This window comes from Megalobrama amblycephala, linkage group LG5 (assembly GCF_018812025.1).
Source record: "Megalobrama amblycephala isolate DHTTF-2021 linkage group LG5, ASM1881202v1, whole genome shotgun sequence".
Classification (NCBI taxonomy): domain Eukaryota; kingdom Metazoa; phylum Chordata; class Actinopteri; order Cypriniformes; family Xenocyprididae; genus Megalobrama; species Megalobrama amblycephala.
The window spans coordinates 17,714,056-17,733,660 of record NC_063048.1 but is presented as its reverse complement, the minus strand read 5'-3'; the positions used below and the strand labels follow the sequence as shown (position 1 = coordinate 17,733,660).

General features: G+C 36.5%; 1 protein-coding gene across 2 annotated transcripts in view; it reads right to left on the bottom strand.

Moving 5' to 3' along the window:
* kiaa0586 (KIAA0586 ortholog) overlaps window positions 1-19,605 on the bottom strand; it is a 154,434-nt gene that overhangs the window by 38,193 nt on the left and 96,636 nt on the right. For both annotated transcript variants that reach the window (XM_048190913.1, XM_048190914.1), the window contains 10 exons: window positions 15,037-15,123; window positions 12,602-12,780; window positions 10,418-10,527; window positions 8,727-8,905; window positions 8,071-8,215; window positions 7,728-7,929; window positions 5,232-5,497; window positions 3,759-3,835; window positions 3,331-3,456; window positions 2,479-2,668 (listed from right to left, as the gene is read on the bottom strand). In XM_048190913.1, the coding sequence (XP_048046870.1) occupies window positions 2,479-2,668; window positions 3,331-3,456; window positions 3,759-3,835; window positions 5,232-5,497; window positions 7,728-7,929; window positions 8,071-8,215; window positions 8,727-8,905; window positions 10,418-10,527; window positions 12,602-12,780; window positions 15,037-15,123 (1,561 nt within the window). The remainder of the gene's footprint in view (window positions 1-2,478; window positions 2,669-3,330; window positions 3,457-3,758; window positions 3,836-5,231; window positions 5,498-7,727; window positions 7,930-8,070; window positions 8,216-8,726; window positions 8,906-10,417; window positions 10,528-12,601; window positions 12,781-15,036; window positions 15,124-19,605) is intronic.

Below are 19,605 nucleotides of genomic sequence, written 5' to 3'. Positions count from 1 at the left end.
GCATTAAATTCTCGCTCCGTCAAGGATGAATTCTTGTTCGTGCAGCTGGGGTGTGTGTTTTTTTCTTTGGCAGCACCAGTCTCTAAGCAACACGGAGGCTCTTTTTACTGTGAGCAGTGATCTTGGCTTTAAGTAAATATTGGTTTAGGCCAACACAGGAAGAGGTTTGGGATCTACACCGGCGTTCTGTTGCCCGGGACTCATAACTTGCATGTACTGTCCACACACTTTTGGACAGCAGACGCTCTAAGTACACTAAACATTTAACAGCAAACATTTTAAAGGTTAGTGTTTTCCAAAGCATCTCTGCTTAATAACTTTTATTTACTTACATAGGTTTCTTTCCAGTGTGAGGTTTTGGACAGTCTGTTTCAGTTTTGAAACATGAAACACCAAACTAATATTGACTCTAAATAAGCCCAACACAGGTTTTATTCAATTGCTAAAATTCAGTGTTTCAAGACTGAACATGATACAAAAACTAATATTCACTCAAAAAAAAAGCCCAACACAGACTTTATTCATCACCAAAATTCAGTTTTCCCCCAATCAGAGCTAGGCCGATATTAAGGTCAACTCAGCCTACTGTATGACTGTATGAGAAACACAGCAGTTTAAGCTTAACAGTAAGACCTACTGTATCCCAAAATAAATAATAAAAGATTTTTTTAAATACATTTTTGAGCATTTAGATTGCAAAACTTAATATCATATATATATATATATATATATATATATATATATATATATATATATATATATATATAAAATAAACTTTAACATTAATAATAGACATAATTATATGTATAATTATGTATTATTAGTAATAATTTTTGATAGTAATAAATAAAAGTAATACATTTTGATAGTAATTAATAATAGTAATAATATTTGAGCATATAGATTGCAAAACTTAATCTCAGATGTGTATATATATAAATATATAAAACTTATATTTATATTATATACTTATTATTATATGTATCAGTGTTTATTACTAGTAAAAATATTTTTCTTAATAAAATTTCCTTCTTGATGTGTAATCTCCTGCTGAAATGTAATAATAATAATAATAATAATAATAACGAAAAGAAGAAAACAACATTCATTATCCAAATAATTATTTGCTAATTCCCTTCTTGAGATGTCAGAAAATTTAGAAAATTATTTTATAATTCCCTAATAATATATTAGTATTATTGTTATTATGGGAAATATGTAACAGCTTAATAGTTAGACACAGCCCAAAAGAAATAATAATAATATTTTTTAATACATTTTTGATCATTCATATATATATATATATATATATATATATATATATATATATATATATATATATATATATACATATATATATATATATATATACATATATATATATATATATATATATATATATATTCCTTCTTGATGTGTAATCTCCTGCTGAAATGTAATAATAATAATAATAATGATAATAATAATAATGTACAAACAGTTACAGAAGAAGAAAACAACATTCATTATCCAAATAATTATTTGCTAATTCCCTTCTTGAGATGTCAGAAAATTTAGAAAATTATTTTATAATTCCCTAATAATATATTAGTATTATTGTTATTATGGGAAATATGTAACAGCTTAATAAATAATAATATTTTTTAATACATTTTTGATCATATATATATATATATATATATATATATGATAGACTATAAATATAATTATTAGTTATTTATTTAGTCTGTATCAAGAATCACCAATAAAACAATAACTACAAAGTAGTTCTGAATCTCAGTTTTTTGAATTGGGCTTAAAAAAAATAATATTAGTTAATCTCTACTTTAAATTCATCCGTTACTTCAGCAGAAGAACACACATCGAGCAGGGAATAATCGAATAAACATTAGCGAGGAGAGCGCAGCGTCTTTGCGGTTGTGTTTGGACACCGTTCACAGGCTGTGTAAGAGGATGCTCAAGAGTGGGAGTGGGGTTCATTTCCGCCCGGTTCCCTGAGCCTGAGTTCTGATGAAGTATCCAGATCGCCTGGCTTCCTCTGTGTCAGCCTCAGCTCGCAATTTCACACAGAAAATCTGAAGCAAAAACAGCTCAATTCCCTGCGTCCACATAACACGGGTAGTGTGAGACACGCCCCATTAGAGACGCCCCCACGGAGGGCCAGTAACACCAACAAAGGTGTACAAGAAGGGGACGTGGCCACCCAAATGGCCAGAGAAAATTGACGGGCAACAAAAAAAGATTAATGGTGACAGGAAAAACAATATAAAAAAGTGAGACGAGGTTTATATGTTTGTAGTACATGCGTCAAACATAGAGACCTTTAACATGTCACACTGGCTGTACTGTTATTGCTTAAGGCACGTGACGTGAAAAAGTCTGTAAATTCTGTGTGAAGTTTTATCTATTTATTTTCTATGGTAAAAGTGTGTGTATGTGCAGAACAATAGTGTTTATTGTCTGAGTGATGGTATATACCCGTGTGTTCAGCGAGCACTTGTCCAGGTGACGTGAGCGTTGCGTGAGGCGAGATCTCTGTGGTTCTGGGCTGCATGGATCTCTGCTGATCTATGAGTGAGTGTCCAGTCAGCACACTCTCTTCTACAGCCGTCAGCAGCGGTCTCTGACCCTCACTGACCTCACCGCTGCTCTCCTCCTCCCACCATCTCTGAGAAAAAGAGGAATTATTATGATCATCTATTTTAACACATCCTCTTGCGCCATCTACTGGAGTGGAACTAGCAATACTTCAATAAGACATGATTAACATGAATAAAAACCTTGAAAAAAAAAGGGTAAAACAGGAAATAATGCTCTGAAAAATCATATGACAGCAATAGTTTTAAGTTTCTATCTTCATATTTATACATCTAACACTACACTTAATGGTGGGCAAGAAAAGATTTAATATAAAGTCATTTTAATATAAAGTAAATATTTAATATAAGTAAATGTTGTAATTTAGAACGTTACAGTAAATAATAAAATAAATATTGTATTTTTTAACACATTTAATATTAAATAAGACAAAACTTCACATAAAATGTATAATATATTTATTCTTTATGTGTTTTTTCTTAGTATAAATGGGTCTTCACACATAAAAATACAAAGATGGCATTATGTTTTTATAAAAAGTCTGAAAATCCCTGTTTTTTGTTAAACGTCACCAACTTCACAGGTACAGCCCTTATAATAAGTAACAATAAGTAATTTGCAAATGCTCTGCAAATCTATTTGACCAAATCATAAAAAGAACCAGTTGAAAAAAATGATTTGTTCCTGAACATCATTAGTGAATCAGACTGCTTCAGATGAGTCATGTGATACCTCTGGCTGCTGAGATTGGTTAACAGGGCCACGTTCCATCCTGGCCAACAGAGACAGGACGGGATCATGATGAGCAGGGTGGCGTGGAGCTCTGATCACCTGACCCTCACTGGGTGGATCATAATCCTGAAAGAAAAACCAAAAGCTTTGTATAAAATCAGAGCATTTGATTGGTGTATACACATCTGGAAAATCTGTGTGGTATTAGATTTATTGCACAATGTAATGAAATCTATCACTGTATGAGTTCCCCCCCCCCCCACACATTTCCAAAACACTTTTATCCAAAATGACTTGGAAATTCTGATCAGATTTAGTGTTTTCCACAATGCTAATCATGACAGATGATTGTTAAATCAGCAATAACTGTGTTACTGGCTGTCTCCCCAGTTTAATAAATGGTGAGGTAAGACATGGCAAACATTCACCATATCTTGGACTCCATGCAGGGAGCTGTTAAGGCTGGTCATCAAATTAGGCAGAAGGACTCCTTCCTGTTCCAGAACTGGGGAGGGAAAAAACAACAGATTTAGATATCATTGGAACACTACATATAATGGAATATATATAGAAATAAGTCTCTTACGCTGGTGGGAGATTTGAATATATTTTAAAATGAAATTTATTTCTGTGATGTAAAACTGAATTTTTAGCATCATTACTCCAGTCTTCAGTGTCACATGATCCTTCAGAAATCATTCTGATATGCTGATTTCTTATTATCAATGTTTAAAAGAGTTATGCTGCTTAACATTTTTGTAGAAACCATGATTTACTACAATTCAAAAGTTTAGGGTAATTAATTAAAAAAGAAAAAAATAGATTAATAAGTTTTCTTCAGCAAGGACACATTAAATTGATCAAACGAGACAGGAACGACATTTATAATGATACAAAAAAATCATCAAAGAATCCTGAAAAAATGTATCACAGTTTTCCACAAAAACATTAAGCTGCAAAAACTGTTCAACATTGATAATAATAAAAAAATGTTTCTTAAACAGCAAATCAGCATATTAGAATGATTTCTGAAGAATCATGTGACACTGAAGACTGGAGTAATGATGCTGAAAATTCAACTTTGCCAACACAGGAATAATTGACCTTTTTAAAATATATTCAAATAGAAAACAGTTATTTTAAATTGCAATAATATTCCCTAATATTACATTTTTACTGTTTTAAGAACCTTAAAGGTGCCCTAGAGGTGCCTTTTCAAAAGATGTAATATAAGTCTAAGGTGTCCCCTGAACGTGTCTGTGAAGTTTCAGCTCAAAATACCCCATAGATTTTTTTTAATTAATTTTTTTAACTGCCTATTTTGAGCCATTATTACATATGCACCGATTGAGCGTGCGGCCCCTTTAAATCTCCCGCTCCCGTGCCCCCGCGAGCTCTCAACTGCCTTAAACAGCAAACACAAAGTTCACACAGCTAATATAACCCTCAAAATGGATCTTTACAAAGTGTTCAATTTGGGGGCGTACACCCCGACTGTTACGTAACAGTCGGTGTTATGTTGAGATTTGCCTGTTCTTCGGAGGTCTTTTAAACAAATGAGATTTATATAAGAAGGAGGAAACAATGGAGTTTGAGACTCACTGTATGTCATTTCCATGTACTGAACTCTTGTTATTCAACTATGCCGACGTAAATTCAATTTTTGAATCTAGGGCACCTTTAATTATTACAAACTTTTGACCAGCAGTGCATTTATACGTGTATAATTAAACAATAGATTTAGGCATTGTTTGTGGGTTTGTGAGACATTGCCCGTGTAGGGTGTTTCATATCAGTCATTCATAAACATTCATTTTGTTCTTAAAAGGCATCTGCTTAAGTAGATACTGAGGTTTTGGATCAGTCTGGCTGTGTGAGTGTATGTTGGACCGATTGTGTACCTCTGACTGCCGCCATCTGGCCGTGAGTGAGCAGCAGCTCTCCCTCTGAGATGTGTCTGGCTGGCGTCTCCGTCTCAGTGACAGTCACACTGGAACTAGAGCTGCTCTCCTCTGAGGAGGAGGAGGAGGAGGAAGAGGACTCAGGAGGAGGTTCCTGGCTTACAAGAGGAAGAGGAGGTGGGGTAGTAGTTGGTTTGGAGGGGAGTGGTGGAGATAAATGGATGACTGTTTTTTCCTCATCGTCCTCTTGGATTACTGACATCACACTGCGTGTCAGAGAGATGGAGGGTGTTAGTGAGTGATATGTTATTGAGCAAAGGCACATATTCCATCTACACTGACATAAAAGACGTATAAGTTAAACATTAATAACAAAAATAATACAAAGAGCAAATTAGTTGCAGTCTTAAGGTGCTGTAGCAGCAGCTTTTAATTCCAAGGTTAGAGAGGATAGAAAAAAAGTCATGAAACACTAAATTACACTGCTTTGCTTTCACTCAATATAGGTATATAATGTAAGATTCAAAAATATTGTCAAATATTACTTAAAAATAATAACAAATCTAGCATTTACTTCACTAAATTAGTTAACTGAGATGAGACAGGGTGGTTTCGAACTGATGTTCTGCTCCACCTACTGAATTGTCATCAGCGTCCCACAAAAAATGGTGTTCACATGCAAGTTTACATTTAAGACTTGAACTAAATGCAGGTACTATTTTATTTCAGGTGTTGATAGCTACTAATACCTACTTAAAAGAAGAGCAATTATCTAAAAATCCTATTTATTTAGAATTTGGTTGAAAAGTTCACACACCATAGTTGTGAGACAAAATATGAGTAGAGTTATAAAAAAAAATAAAAAAAAATAAAAAAAAATTATATATATATATATATATATATATATATATATATATATATATATATATATATATATATATATATATATATATATATATATATATATATATATATATATACAGTACAGTCCAAAAGTTTGGAACCAATGAGATTTTTAATGTTTTTAAAAGAAGTTTCGTCTGCTCACCAAGGCTACATTTATTTAATTAAAAATACAGTAAAAAACAGTAATATTGTGAAATATTATTACAATTTAAAATAACTGTGTACTATTTAAATATATTTGACAAAGTAATTTATTCCTGTGATGCAAAGCTGAATTTTCAGCATCGTTACTCCAGTCTTCAGTGTCACATGATCCTTCAGAAATCATTCTAATATGCTGATTTGCTGCTCAATAAACATTTATGATTATTTTCAATGTTGAAAACAGTTGTGTACTTTTTTTTCAGGATTCCTTGATGAATAGAAAGTTCAAAAGAACAGCATTTATCTGAAATACAAAGCTTCTGTAGCATTATACACTACCGTTCAAAAGTTTGGGGTCAGTAAGAATTTTTATTTTTATTTTTTTGAAAAGAAATTAAAGAAATGAATAATTTTATTCAGCAAGGATGCATTAAATCAATCAAAAGTGGCAGTAAAGACATTTATAATGTTACAAAAGGTTAGATTTCAGATAAACACTGTTCTTTTGAACTTTCTATTCATCAAATAATCCTGAAAAAAATATTATACACAAATATTTTGTACAATTGTACACATTAAATGTTTCTTGAGCAGCAGATCAGCATATTAGAATGATTTCTGAAGGATCATGTGACACTGAAGACTGGAGTAATGATGCTGAAAATTCAGCTTTGCCATCACAGGAATAAATTACTTTGTGAAATATATTCAAATAGAAAACAGTTATTTTAAATTGTAATAATATTTAACAATATTACTGTTTTTATTGTATTTTTAATTAAATAAATGTAGCCTTGGTGAGCAGACGAAACTTCTTTTAAAAACATTAAAAATCTTAGTGGTTCCAAACTTTTGGACTGTACTGTATATATAAATAACTGAAATAAATGTTATATATATATATATATATATATATATATATATATATACACACACAATTTTTTTTATTTTTTGTTTTTCTCAAGTTCAATATATATTTTATTCAATATGAAGGAAGTTGAGAAGGTAGTGAGAGATGATGTTATATAATAATTTAAACAAAATAAATATAAAATCAAATGAAAAGGTACATTTAGGTTTTATACTGATCATCTCATTGTCAAAGTGGAAATGTTTTATCCCATATTCCTAGAATCAGTCATATATTTACTGTTTTGAACAGCAGGTGGCACTGTGGGCATATATTCTGCATCCTTGACAGGCATCACAAAATTCATTGCCAAGCCTACATTTAGAGGTACAAATACTACCCATTTTGTACTGAAAAACATAAATATGTAAAAAGATACAATGTGGTTCATCATGAATACATTGTCAATGCATGAACCATAGCTTTTGATTCCGTCCTCTGCTTTTCTGCACAAATAAATTGAATATTTGTGTGTGTTTTATTTTCTCTGCCTCAATAATTTAATGAAAGAATGTAAATGTGGTAATTAGACATACACTGATTCTGGCTGCTGTTCCTGTCTCTCGCTATGCGGTTCTTCCTCCTCCTCCAGGGGGAGCTCTCTTCCTCCCCACGGGTGATGCTGCAGGGTGGCTGACTCTGGGCTCTGATTGGCTGGTGGAGGAGAGGGTGTGGCCACCCTGGTGGGAGATGGGATCGGTGTGGTAGTCGGTGTGCCCACAGGAATTCTATCTGGACCTGAAACAAAGGCAGAATGGTTGTACAGCTGACTGATGTGTGTGAACAACTGTGCTAACACCTTTACAAATATCTGTTGTGTCTGTTGGCACCATGTATAAGGCAAGTGATTCAGTATGTTCATAAAAATCCCTGTCAGACCTGGTGAAGCAGATTCCTGATGGTTTTTCTTGGGAGACAGAGCCACAGAAAGATGTTCGGAGAGATCAGGGGTTCTGACAGGAGATGGCGGCTCTTTCAAGCTGGGCTCAGGAGTGGGTGCCGGTGTTGGTACCATAGTAACCTCCTGCAATATTAGCACAATATCATCACATCTTTTATATCATAAGCCAGTATTTAAGGTAATATCATCATCATTAACAAACATATGGAAGCTTGCTTGCATCACAGAATAAAAAATAAATAAGGTTGTAATAATTTTTTTTCTTTTTTTCCTCACAATTGACTTTTTTTTTCTCGCAATTGTAAATTTATCTCACAATTCTGACTTTTTTCTCACAACTGCAAGTTTATAACTTGCAATTCTGACTTTATTTCTCACAAACTTGGAATTCTGACTGAATTCTCAAAATTGTGAGATATAAACTTGCAATTATGAGAAAAAGAATTTTCTTACATGCAAGTTCATATCTCGCAATTCTTACTTTTTTCTCGCAATTGCGAATTTATATCCCGCAATTCTGACTTTATTCTGATACAATTGTGAGATAAAAAGTTTCAATTACTTTTTTAAAATCTTTTATTCCATGGTGGAAACAAGCTTCCATACAACTGAGACTATGTTTAGATGCCAGTACCTCTGGAGTATCCTGTGTTTGGACAGGGGCAGTAGGTGCTCTCTGTGTCTCTCTCTGTCCCAGCATCACAGCAACAGTTTCAGCCAGCACTTCATTTACACACTGTCTTATGAGCTCAGAGTCCACTGGTACGCCTGTGTCCACAAACAACTGAAGACCACCACCGCCTGCGGCTTCCACTGCCACACAAACACACAGAGACAGGAAGATTACCATGCATATATTCCACTTTTACCTTTTTTTATATATGTACCAACAATCTGGAGTTTATTCCTATCGAATGCTTGTCTGATTTAGCAACAGTAACCAATAAGGGTGGAGCTTAGTGAACGGTCAACTGCTGAAATTTAAAGCGAGCTTATTTTACAAAATATTTACTCAAAATTTGCATTAAAATTTGCAAGCTGTATTAAAAAATTTATAATAAATTGTTATTAAAATGTATATTTATTACTTGTTATCCACTGACAGGGCTGGTGGTGGACTATTAGATATTCTAACCATTTTCTGGCTCTAAATGCTGACTAAAGCTTTTTGCAATATTTTTATTGCCAAAGACAATAGAGGGGTTTAAAAGAAATGCAATGTGTTTTGGGTAATGGGATCAGGACAAAGCACAGTCCTGGATTCAAACCTGGATTTGAAACCCCTAGGCCAGAGTTCTGACCCATCATCACTTTCAATAAGAACATTGCTAATATTTAAAATTTCACATCAAATTAAAAAGCTAAAACTCTTAATGTGCATTCAAATAATAATAATAATAATGCATGCAATACATATCTACAATCTTGTCATTCCTACAGTATTCTGAAGTTTCTCATGAAGCACTTCTATTTGAGTTTACCAGCAAAGTCATTTCAAATAACCAATTTGAGACCCGCTTTACCTCTCATCCAGTCTATTCTGAATTCTTGCACCCGTAAGCATTTTGGACCGGTGCTATTAAAAAACTAATATACAGAACTGACATTCTTGGCAGGGCCCTCATTTCCTTTTGTCTAGGGCAAGACTGGGTTCAAACACAAATAGAGTTCCTCTACAGGAGGAAGAGTCCAGTCAGTCTGCGAATATGCTGACAACAGTTTGCTGCGAGCCTCCTCTGCAAATTTGATACATCATTGATCTTTCTATTAAATGAAAGTGAGAATTAATGAGGCAGGACCTCCGCGCCAAGTGAGCAGAAGTGACGCGACGGAGACGGAAGGATGGAGCGAAGGAGGAGTAGAGGGGCTGAGCACAAGCAATCGTGCTTTAATGAGGAAATACAATCTCGCTGCGCGCTGACACGCTTGACAAATGCGTTGCTCGCATTCGTAGACGTTATGAATCAAAATTATGAGCTTGTAGACTGGAACCTGGTGCAGCTGGACAATTCTTGCTGGTTTATGTCATGCGTTATTGATTGTGTTGTTGATTTTTAACATTGACCAGACGCATTGGTGAAGATGTATGATGGCTGAATCGCAGACCGACAAACTTCTAAAGCTTGTAAACTGGGAGCTTTCAAAAGTGTTTAACGCCTAACTTGCACATTGCTTATTTTATAAATTGTAAAGAAGCCCCTATCCACCAAAGAGTACAAAATTAAACGGGTAATTAAGAGATAAAGTTTAAAATAAGAAAGTCACATTGTGAGATCTGAAATTGCAATAAAATAATAATAATAATAATAAATAACACATTGTCACCTATGTCTGATGTCACACTATTCTCCGACTCTGATTGGCTGGCTGGATCAGTCTGGCTGGGCTGAGGGAACATTCCAGTGATCATTCTGGCCATGAGCTGTTGCTCAACCCTATGACAGAAATGACAACACAGTGCTATAGTGTCATGCTATAATGACGTCATCAGCAATCTAGCCATTAAATACTTTAACTGATATAACAATAAATGAAGCTAAATTTAGCCCTGAACATTCAGCAAACAGTCATTTAGTAGATCCACAGAAGGGCTTTTCACACTGCACTTAACCCCGGGTTATCTTCGTTCTAAACAACACTGTTAACCCTGGGTAAAGGAACGTTTCACACTTGTAATTTAGAAGCAGGGTTAGCACTGCTTTTTACCCAGGGTTATGAAACCCTGCTCCGGAGCAGGGTTTGCACCGCTTTTGTTAGAGCTAGAGCTTGTATGTTAACAGGTTGCGTGCTGCGTTTATCCAATCAATGACACTGACACCACATATATATGCAAAAAAGAATGATAACCCAGGGTTTAGGAATGTACAATGTGAAATGTCAGAAATGCCATTTCTCCTTGCAGATCCTCTCCATTTCTGTCAGGTTGGATGGTAAACGTTGGTGGACAGCCATTTTTAGGTCTCTCCAGAGATGCTCAATTGGGTTTAAGTCAGGGCTCTGGCTGGGCCATTCAAGAACAGTCACGGAGTTGTTGTGAAGCCACTCCTTCGTTATTTTAGCTGTGTGCTTAGGGTCATTGTCTTGTTGGAAGGTATACCTTCGGCCCAGTCTGAGGTCCTGAGCACTCTGGAGAAGGTTTTCGTCCAGGATATCCATGTACTTGGCCGCATTCATCTTTCCCTTGATTGCAACCAGTCGTCCTGTCCCTGCAGCTGAAAAACACCCCCACAGCATGATGCTGCCACCACCATGCTTCACTGTTGGGACTGTATTGGACAGGTTTTAAGGCCAATTAAGGCCAAAAAGAATTAAGGCCAAAAAGTTCTATCTTGGTCTCATCAGACCAGAGAATCTTATTTCTCACCATCTTGGCAAACTCCATGCGGGCTTTCATGTGTTTTGCACTGAGGAGAGGCTTCCGTCGGGCCACTCTGCCATAAAGCCCCGACTGGTGGAGGGCTGCAGTGATGGTTGACTTTCTACAACTTTCTCCCATCTCCCGACTGCATCTCTGGAGCTCAGCCACAGTGATCTTTGGGTTCTTCTTTACCTCTCTCACCAAGGCTCTTCTCCCCCGATAGCTCAGCTCTAGGAAGGGTTCTGGTCGTCCCAAACGTCTTCCATTTAAGGATTATGGAGGCCACTGTGCTCTTAGGAACCTTAAGTGCAGCAGAAATGTTTTTGTAACCTTGGCCAGATCTGTGCCTTGCCACAATTCTGTCTCTGAGCTCTTCAGGCAGTTCCTTTGACCTCATGATTCTCATTTGCTCTGACATGCACTGTGAGCTGTAAGGTCTTATATAGACAGGTGTGTGGCTTTCCTAAACAAGTCCAATCAGTAAAAACAAACACAGCTGGACTCAAATGAAGGTGTAGAACCATCTCAAGGATGATCAGAAGAAATGGACAGCACCTGAGTTAAATATATGAGTGTCACAGCAAAGGGTCTGAATACTTAGGACCATGTGATATTTCAGTTTTTAATAAATCTGCAAAAATGTCAACAATTCTGTGTTTTTCTGTCAATATGGGGTGCTGTGTGTACATAAATGAGGAAAAAAATGAACTTAAATGATTTTAGCAAATGGCTGCAATATAACAAAGAGTGAAAAATTTAAGGGGGTCTGAATACTTTCCATATCCACTGTACTTTTAATATTGTTTATTTGTATGTACACTACTGTTCAAAAATAAGATTTTTGAAAGAAGTCTCACCAAGGCTGCAATTATGATTAAAATCCTGTCGCATGATCCTTTAGAAATCACTCTAATATACTGATGTGCTGCTCAAGAAACATTTCTTATTATTATCAATGTTGAAAACAATTGTGCCGCTTACTATTTTCGCAGAAACTACATTTTATGCAGGGTACTCTGATGAATAGAACATTGTTTGGATTTTTAATTGTTTTATCCCTAATGTGATAATAAAAGAATTGATCAATAACATTTTCATTTAATGCTCATAACTGTGCAGCAGATGATATTTGACAGATAGCAGGGTCTCACCAATCCACCAGCCTGTTCTCCAGGGTCTCTCTCTGCTGGATGGTGCTCAGGATGGGCTCGGTGAGAGGGGTTGACTGGGAAGGCTGTGGGGGAAATGCTGGGCCGTGATACAGAGCAGCTGGAGGAGACGGCAGCCCGTTGAGCTCTATAGGAGAGTCTGGAAGTCCATCGAGCGTTTCCTGAATTTAACACAGCATTGAGGAAAATTAAGTCTTAGCAGTTTTATGATATATATCTGCCAACATAAGGCTTTCTGAAGAGACTTATTGACAATCCATTACTGCAAAAATACCCCTGACAGCTCACAAGATCCGACATTTAACTTTCAACGTGAATGACAGCAAATAAAAGTGCACACCGTGCGGTAATGGTAAACATATGTTAGTATGAGCACAATTTCACAGTGGTCATTACAGTCTTCAGAGAAGGGGAGGCTGGAGAGAAAGGGGGACGTTTGTCTTCTATAATTCCATCGCTGGATCCGCGAGCCAGCTTTCAACATTTCGGTCATTGGTTTGGATAATGTTCAGATTCCTTTGGCCCGGACTCAGGGAGGTCTGTGTAAGGAGCGATTAGCTCATTTCAAGTGGCCGGCCGCCAGAGAAAAAAGAGAGAGAAATGCATTCTGCCAGTCGGGCGCTGGGCCCGTTTGAAGTTTATGGCTCCATCAGAACTGGCCGAGCCAAAGCTGAGGCACTGGAGACTTGGAGGAATGACATTTTAGGAGCTGGCAGCGATTCATGCCTGCAGTCCAAGAGAGAGAGCCTGTTCACCGAGGTCTGGACTTAAGTAGCTGTGGCCTTTATTTGGTCGTTGGGAAAACTACAAGTGGGCCGAATACATGCCAGTCCTTGAAAAAACACATAATTATATGCAACTGCTGCGCAACACGCTTGAATTTTTATTGCTCTCAATCTTTGGAAAATGTTTATATTTCTGGACTCATAACTTCAAACTTAATTGCCATTCAAACAATTAGAGTCAAAATAAAAAAGCCAGTAGGACTTTTCATGAAAATCTCTCTGATAGGCTGCTATGGTCTTCTGGCAGGTTGCAAAGTGCTTGGTCTCTAGGAATGACTCATGTCCATCTTTCAATGCAAGTCAATTTTTTTTTCACCAGTTTTATTGTCTACCAGATAAAAATCACTAACTTTAATAAGCCGTATGATCGGTAGCACAAATAAAGACAAGATTCAAACTTCTATAATTATTAAAATGTAATTATTTTGACTTAATTATTTACAATTATAATATTTTATTATTTTAATATATTGACACTACTAGTTTGGGTAAATAATAAAAAATATAGCAGAAGTACCAAATATATCTTTATCTTTATGAATATTGTATTGGAAACGGGGGGCCTCAGAGTCAAAGTTGAACACCACTGAGATAAAGCCTCCAATTGGCAGACAACCTATGACTGAATGAAGAAAAATGCACAAAATATACATGCTAACATTGAGTTTGAGAACCAGGACTGCAGAATATAATATTTTCAAAGCATCTCTGATGCAAACCTTTCAAAATCCAACCAAACAAATCTTTATTCTAACGGAAAACATCTGAAAACAATTAACACCTTCAGTTCATCGATGCAAAACAATTTCCTTCCCCCGCAAAACCTCTTAACCAGAGACCAGATTCAACCGAGCTTCATTTGTGGATGATGTTCCCTCTCAGACCAAAAGGGGTCACTGTGGAACAGCTCATGTGATTTTAAGCGCAACCCCCTCCATGATTCTTTATTCTCATTATAAACACTCTTTTTCCCAGCACCTTCCACAAAAGTGTGTGAGAACAACACAGATTTGCCTGCTTCCACCTCCCGTCTAATGACTGCTATGCTATTTCGGTGCAAAGTGACGCCTTGCCCTTGTACGACCGAGCGGGAGAATCGGCCTGACGCCCCTAACGCCGGGCGTCCTGCACTGCTTGTTAGTGGCAAATATAAGGGACTTATGTCACACTTTTGCGTGCATGCTTGAGCAAGCCGTGATGCGAGTAGAATTCCTGAACGAAAAAAAAAAAAAAAAGAGTAATATTGGCAATATGCACCACACCCCTTCACTGAAAGGCCAATTTAGCAGCGCACATTGTAATTAGATTTTTTCTCAAGCCCATGAATGATATTTTAAACTCTCATTCATTCTCTGGTCTTCGTTAATTAAAGAAAACGATGTTCTCCTTCACCCTTTGGCTCTGAAAATCTCATTATTGGAGCACTGAGCCATTGATGGCCAATATATCCGAGTAGGAGGAGACGTGGAGAATGGGCATTTGTAGTTGGGTCAAAATGCAAATGGGAGTAGGAAGTAGGAAACGTTGGATAGGGGCTGATACCCTCAGGGTGGACATCAGGCTGTGAAATGACCTTTACGTTACAAGCTGGAGTGAGTGTGTGGGTTGAAATGTGCTTTTAATTGAATGTACCTGGCTGATGTCGGCTACGGCCAAGAAATTGGTTCCGGGAAAGATATTTTCCTCCCGATCTTCACCAGCATGCGGTTCCTCGGCGGCCTGGGAGGCAATGATATGGAGACAGAGGTCAGGAAGTAATTCCGTGTCTGGAAATTACAAAATTCATCAACAACTGAGGAGATTAGATAGTTCTAAGTGTGTGAGTTAATAAGGATAATGATGACAGGCTGAAATTAGAGATGATACTTGACCATAAGATAGCGTGGATTTAAAGTTGCAATGAAATGGAAATTCAGCCAATGTATTTTTTGAAAGCATATTATAGATTTCATTGTGAACGATTAACCCATAGATGCGTTTCATAAAAAAAAGACCTCGTAATGTTTAATCAAATGCCATTTGATGAAACGACAGACCGAAGTATGCTAAAGCTGCAAGCTCACGTTCATCTACCTCAATTTTTGAGTGTAACCGACGTTAAAATCTATTTCACCCATACGTACATTTCAATACAGAAGAAAATATTTATCACTGCTTCCATTTCATCACAACCTTAAAGGGAGAGTTCTAATGTCCTTTTTGGAGCTTGACAGTCCATATGGAAAAGAGGAGCGTGAACATTCTTCAAAACATCTCCTTTTGTGATTCACCGAAGAAAGAAAGTCATACAGGTTTGGAAGTACACAAGGGTGAGAAAATGTTGACAGAATTTGTCATTTTTAAGTAAACTATCCCTTTAATTGTCCAAAAACCCACCATGTTCTGACACGGCTCCTCAAATGGCGGTAATCGCAGACGTGATGCTGATCACACACACATACATAATACAATAAAACGCTGTCTCATCAACCAATGTCATATCCTCCGATCTTACAAGAGATATTCAAGAGTGTCTTTACATGGTATCCCTACAAAGACTCAATGAATCATTCAGTGCAAGGACATAAACTGTAACTGTTTAAGAGGTGTGTGTGTGTGTGAGAGAGAGAAAATCATGCATCAGTTTTCCAGGTCTTTGCAGCTAAGCCTCGTCTCCATGGTAACGGAGAGAGCTGGTCTGCTCATGTGAATGAGAGGTACGGGCGTGCTGAGTACGCGAGACAGAAAGTGTTATACGCAATGTCTTCCTAAAGCACTATAATAGATTTTACAGCTCTTTTCTCACAATTTTTATCATTTATATATTAATTTTTGTATTTTATCCTGGATAATACATGAACTTTCTTACACTACTGTTCAAAAGTATAGGGTCAGATTAATATTTCACAGTATTACTGTTTTTATTGTATTTTTGATCAAATAAATGCAGCCTTGGTGAGCATGATACTTCTTTCAAAAATGTTAAAAAAATAGTACAGACCCCAAACTTTTGAACAATTGTGTTGCTGTGTTAGTTATATCACTCTGCAATCTCTTTCTGCTTACGTAAAATAATTTCAACTTATATCAATATTTCATTTACATTTATTTATTTAGTAAGCAGCTGTGTAACAGGCAGGATAAAATACAGTCAGTCACAAAATAAACCTTGTCATGATGACACAAGATCATTCCTGATACCTCTATCCTAGTTTATTTTGTGATAAACATTGTTTTTTGTGACATTACCCCTTACTTATGTTGTGTGTGTGTGTATGCGCGTGGAGTGACTCCATCGGAGCTGAGGAAACAGACGAGACTGCAGCAAACGTGCTGCAGTGAGCTACAGAAACACAATATTACTTACTATTCTGCTCACACACAATTGCACAATCACACTTGCACTGAAAATAGCTGGAAATGAAAAGAGCAATTGGTAATTTTGCAGCGGAACTGCAAATTAAAGGAGTTTACACATTCATTTACACATTCTTTCTTCTGTGGAACATAAAAGGAAGGATTCAGGACAAAAGGATTCAGTTCACATGGTTTGATTCATTCATGAGTCTGGTGGATTTGGACTGATCAGAACTCACTGACTCAGTGATTCAGTTAATAGTTCACTAAATAGAAAGAAGAACTCTTGAATAGAAAGAATCAGATGACTTCAGAGGACTTGATTATTGTGATTGAATCCACTTTTATGATAATGTTATGGTGCTTTTTGTGTTCCATGCAGGGCTTAAAGGGTTAGTTCACCCAAAAATGAAAATTATGTCATTAATGACTCACCCTCATGTCGTTCCAAACCCGTAAGACCTCCGTTCATCTTCGGAACACAGTTTAAGATATTTTAGATTTAGTCCGAGAGCTTTCTGTCCCTCCATTGAAAATGTTTGTACAGTAGACTGTCCATGTCCAGAAAGGTAATAAAAACATCATCAAAGTAGTCCATGTGACATCAGTGGGTTAGTTAGAAGAAAGACAGAATTTTCCTTTTTGGTGAACTATCCCTTTATGTTTGTAAGATCTACAAAAATCAATCTATCACAATATTTTCTCAAAGAACAAAAGTGGGCTTTGTAACAGTATGAACCAGTGGTGACTGCAATGCACTCAAAATGTCAAGTCTCAGAGGACGGAGATATCATATGTTTTAAGCACAAGCACTGTGAGACTTCTTAGTCATATTTCATTCCCTCTGTTTGACAGGCCTCAGGCCTGGTGGGAGTGAAGTGTACGATTTAAAACATGTTTTGTGAGAGCGCGTGTGAGTGTATGTCCTTGCCCGTGTCTTTGTGTGTGTGTGTGTGTGTGTGGGTGGATGGAGGCTGGGGTCTGCCAGTCTGATGAGTCAAGGGCATTAACTGGGCACAGACAGAGCGCTGAACGCAGCCATGCTGAGCTGACAGACCAGAACACCTCTGCCGAGCTTCATCAGACACACAAACTGAGGGGAAGACGCATCCGTTTGCACACACACACAAATACATGGACAATTGTCCAAACCTTTAATAATGTATTATTTATGTATTTGTTTATTTAAATGCAAAAAAAATTATATTTATTTACTTATGTAAACATGTATTTAAAATAAAATAAAAAAAATCTTTAAGTATTAGTAAATAATATTTAGAAAAGAGTGAACTATAGTACTCTTAAACTGGACACTAATTCTTTACAAATGGTCTACAGTTTAAAAAAAATTATGATTAATAAATATTTATTTATTTATAATGTACATTATTTATTTACTTATATAAAATGTATTTTAAAGGATTAGTTCACTTTTAAATAAACTTTTGCTGATAATTTACTCACCCCTATGTCATCCATGTCCATGTCTTTCTTTCTTCAGTCGAAAAGAAATTAAGGTTTTTGATGTAAACATTCTAGGATTTTTTCTCCATATCATTCATTTCAATGGGCACCAAACGGTTGAAGGTCCAAATGGCAGCTTCAAAGGGCTTTAAACGACACCAGACGATGAATAAGGGTCTTATCTAGCGAAACGATCGGTCATTTAAAAAAAAACAATTAAAAGACCTTTTCAACGTGACGTCACGAACGCGCATCGGAGAAAAGAGCAAGGCCAGCATTTGTGCTTATAAAACTTAAACTTTTTTTTTTTAAATGACCAATCGTTTCGCTAGATAAGACCCTTATTCATCGTCTGGTATCGTCTGGTGTCATTTAAAGCCCTTTGAAGCTGCACTGAAACTGCCATTTGGACCTTCAACCGTTTGGTGCCCATTGAAATGAATGATATGGAGAAAAATCCTAGAATGTTTACATCAAAAACCTTAATTTCTTTTCAACTGAAGAAAGAAAGACATGGACATCCTGGATGACATAGGGGTGAGTAAATTATCAGCAAAAGTTTATTTAAAAGTGGAGTAATCCTTTAATTTAATATTTTAAAATGTATTTTATATATATTTAAATATATTTGATTTGATTTGAAAATTAAGTAGTAGAGTATATAGTATGCTACTCAACAGGGCACATTAAATCTTCACAACATTCTAAATCTTTATGTATTCCTTAAATTTAGTGAGAATGCGACTAATTGTGCACTCGACGTGAACTCGACCTGAACTCGAAGTCAAAAGAGCAAACGCATCCACAAATTAACTCAACAGATTCTAGCGTAAATGTAGAAGTTTCTACGGTTATTTCTGTAGAGCTGCAATGATTACTCTGATGCTAACAGCGTTAGGCAGACCACAGAGAGGCTTTGTCCTCCTAGACGTTTGCTCAGAATCTGCTAACGAACCGACAAAAAAGCAACGGAGCTGCATCTGTTGCCTAGCAACCAGATGTGAATGGCTGAGGTCGGGATTGGAGGAGTAAGAGCAGAAAATGCTGGCGGCAAAGTCCCCCCTGAAACATTATACATTCAGCTCCATACACACACGCAGACGCACACACCTCATCCATCTTCATCCGCTTGGGCAGGTTCTAAGAGCACGAAGGCGCATGCATGCACGACTTGGCAAAAATCAATGGCAGTGCGATGAGAAATGCAAACCTGGCCCTTATAGCACTACAGCATACTGGAGCACAGCCAAAATTTAATGGCATAATATCCATCCATTCTCAGAACTGAGCCAAGACAGCTGGTGTATAAAATACACACACACACACAAGCAAATGTACATGTTAGAGGACGTTCTGGGTGTATGATCAATCTGAAAGCCTGCAAAACTATAAGCTATTGCT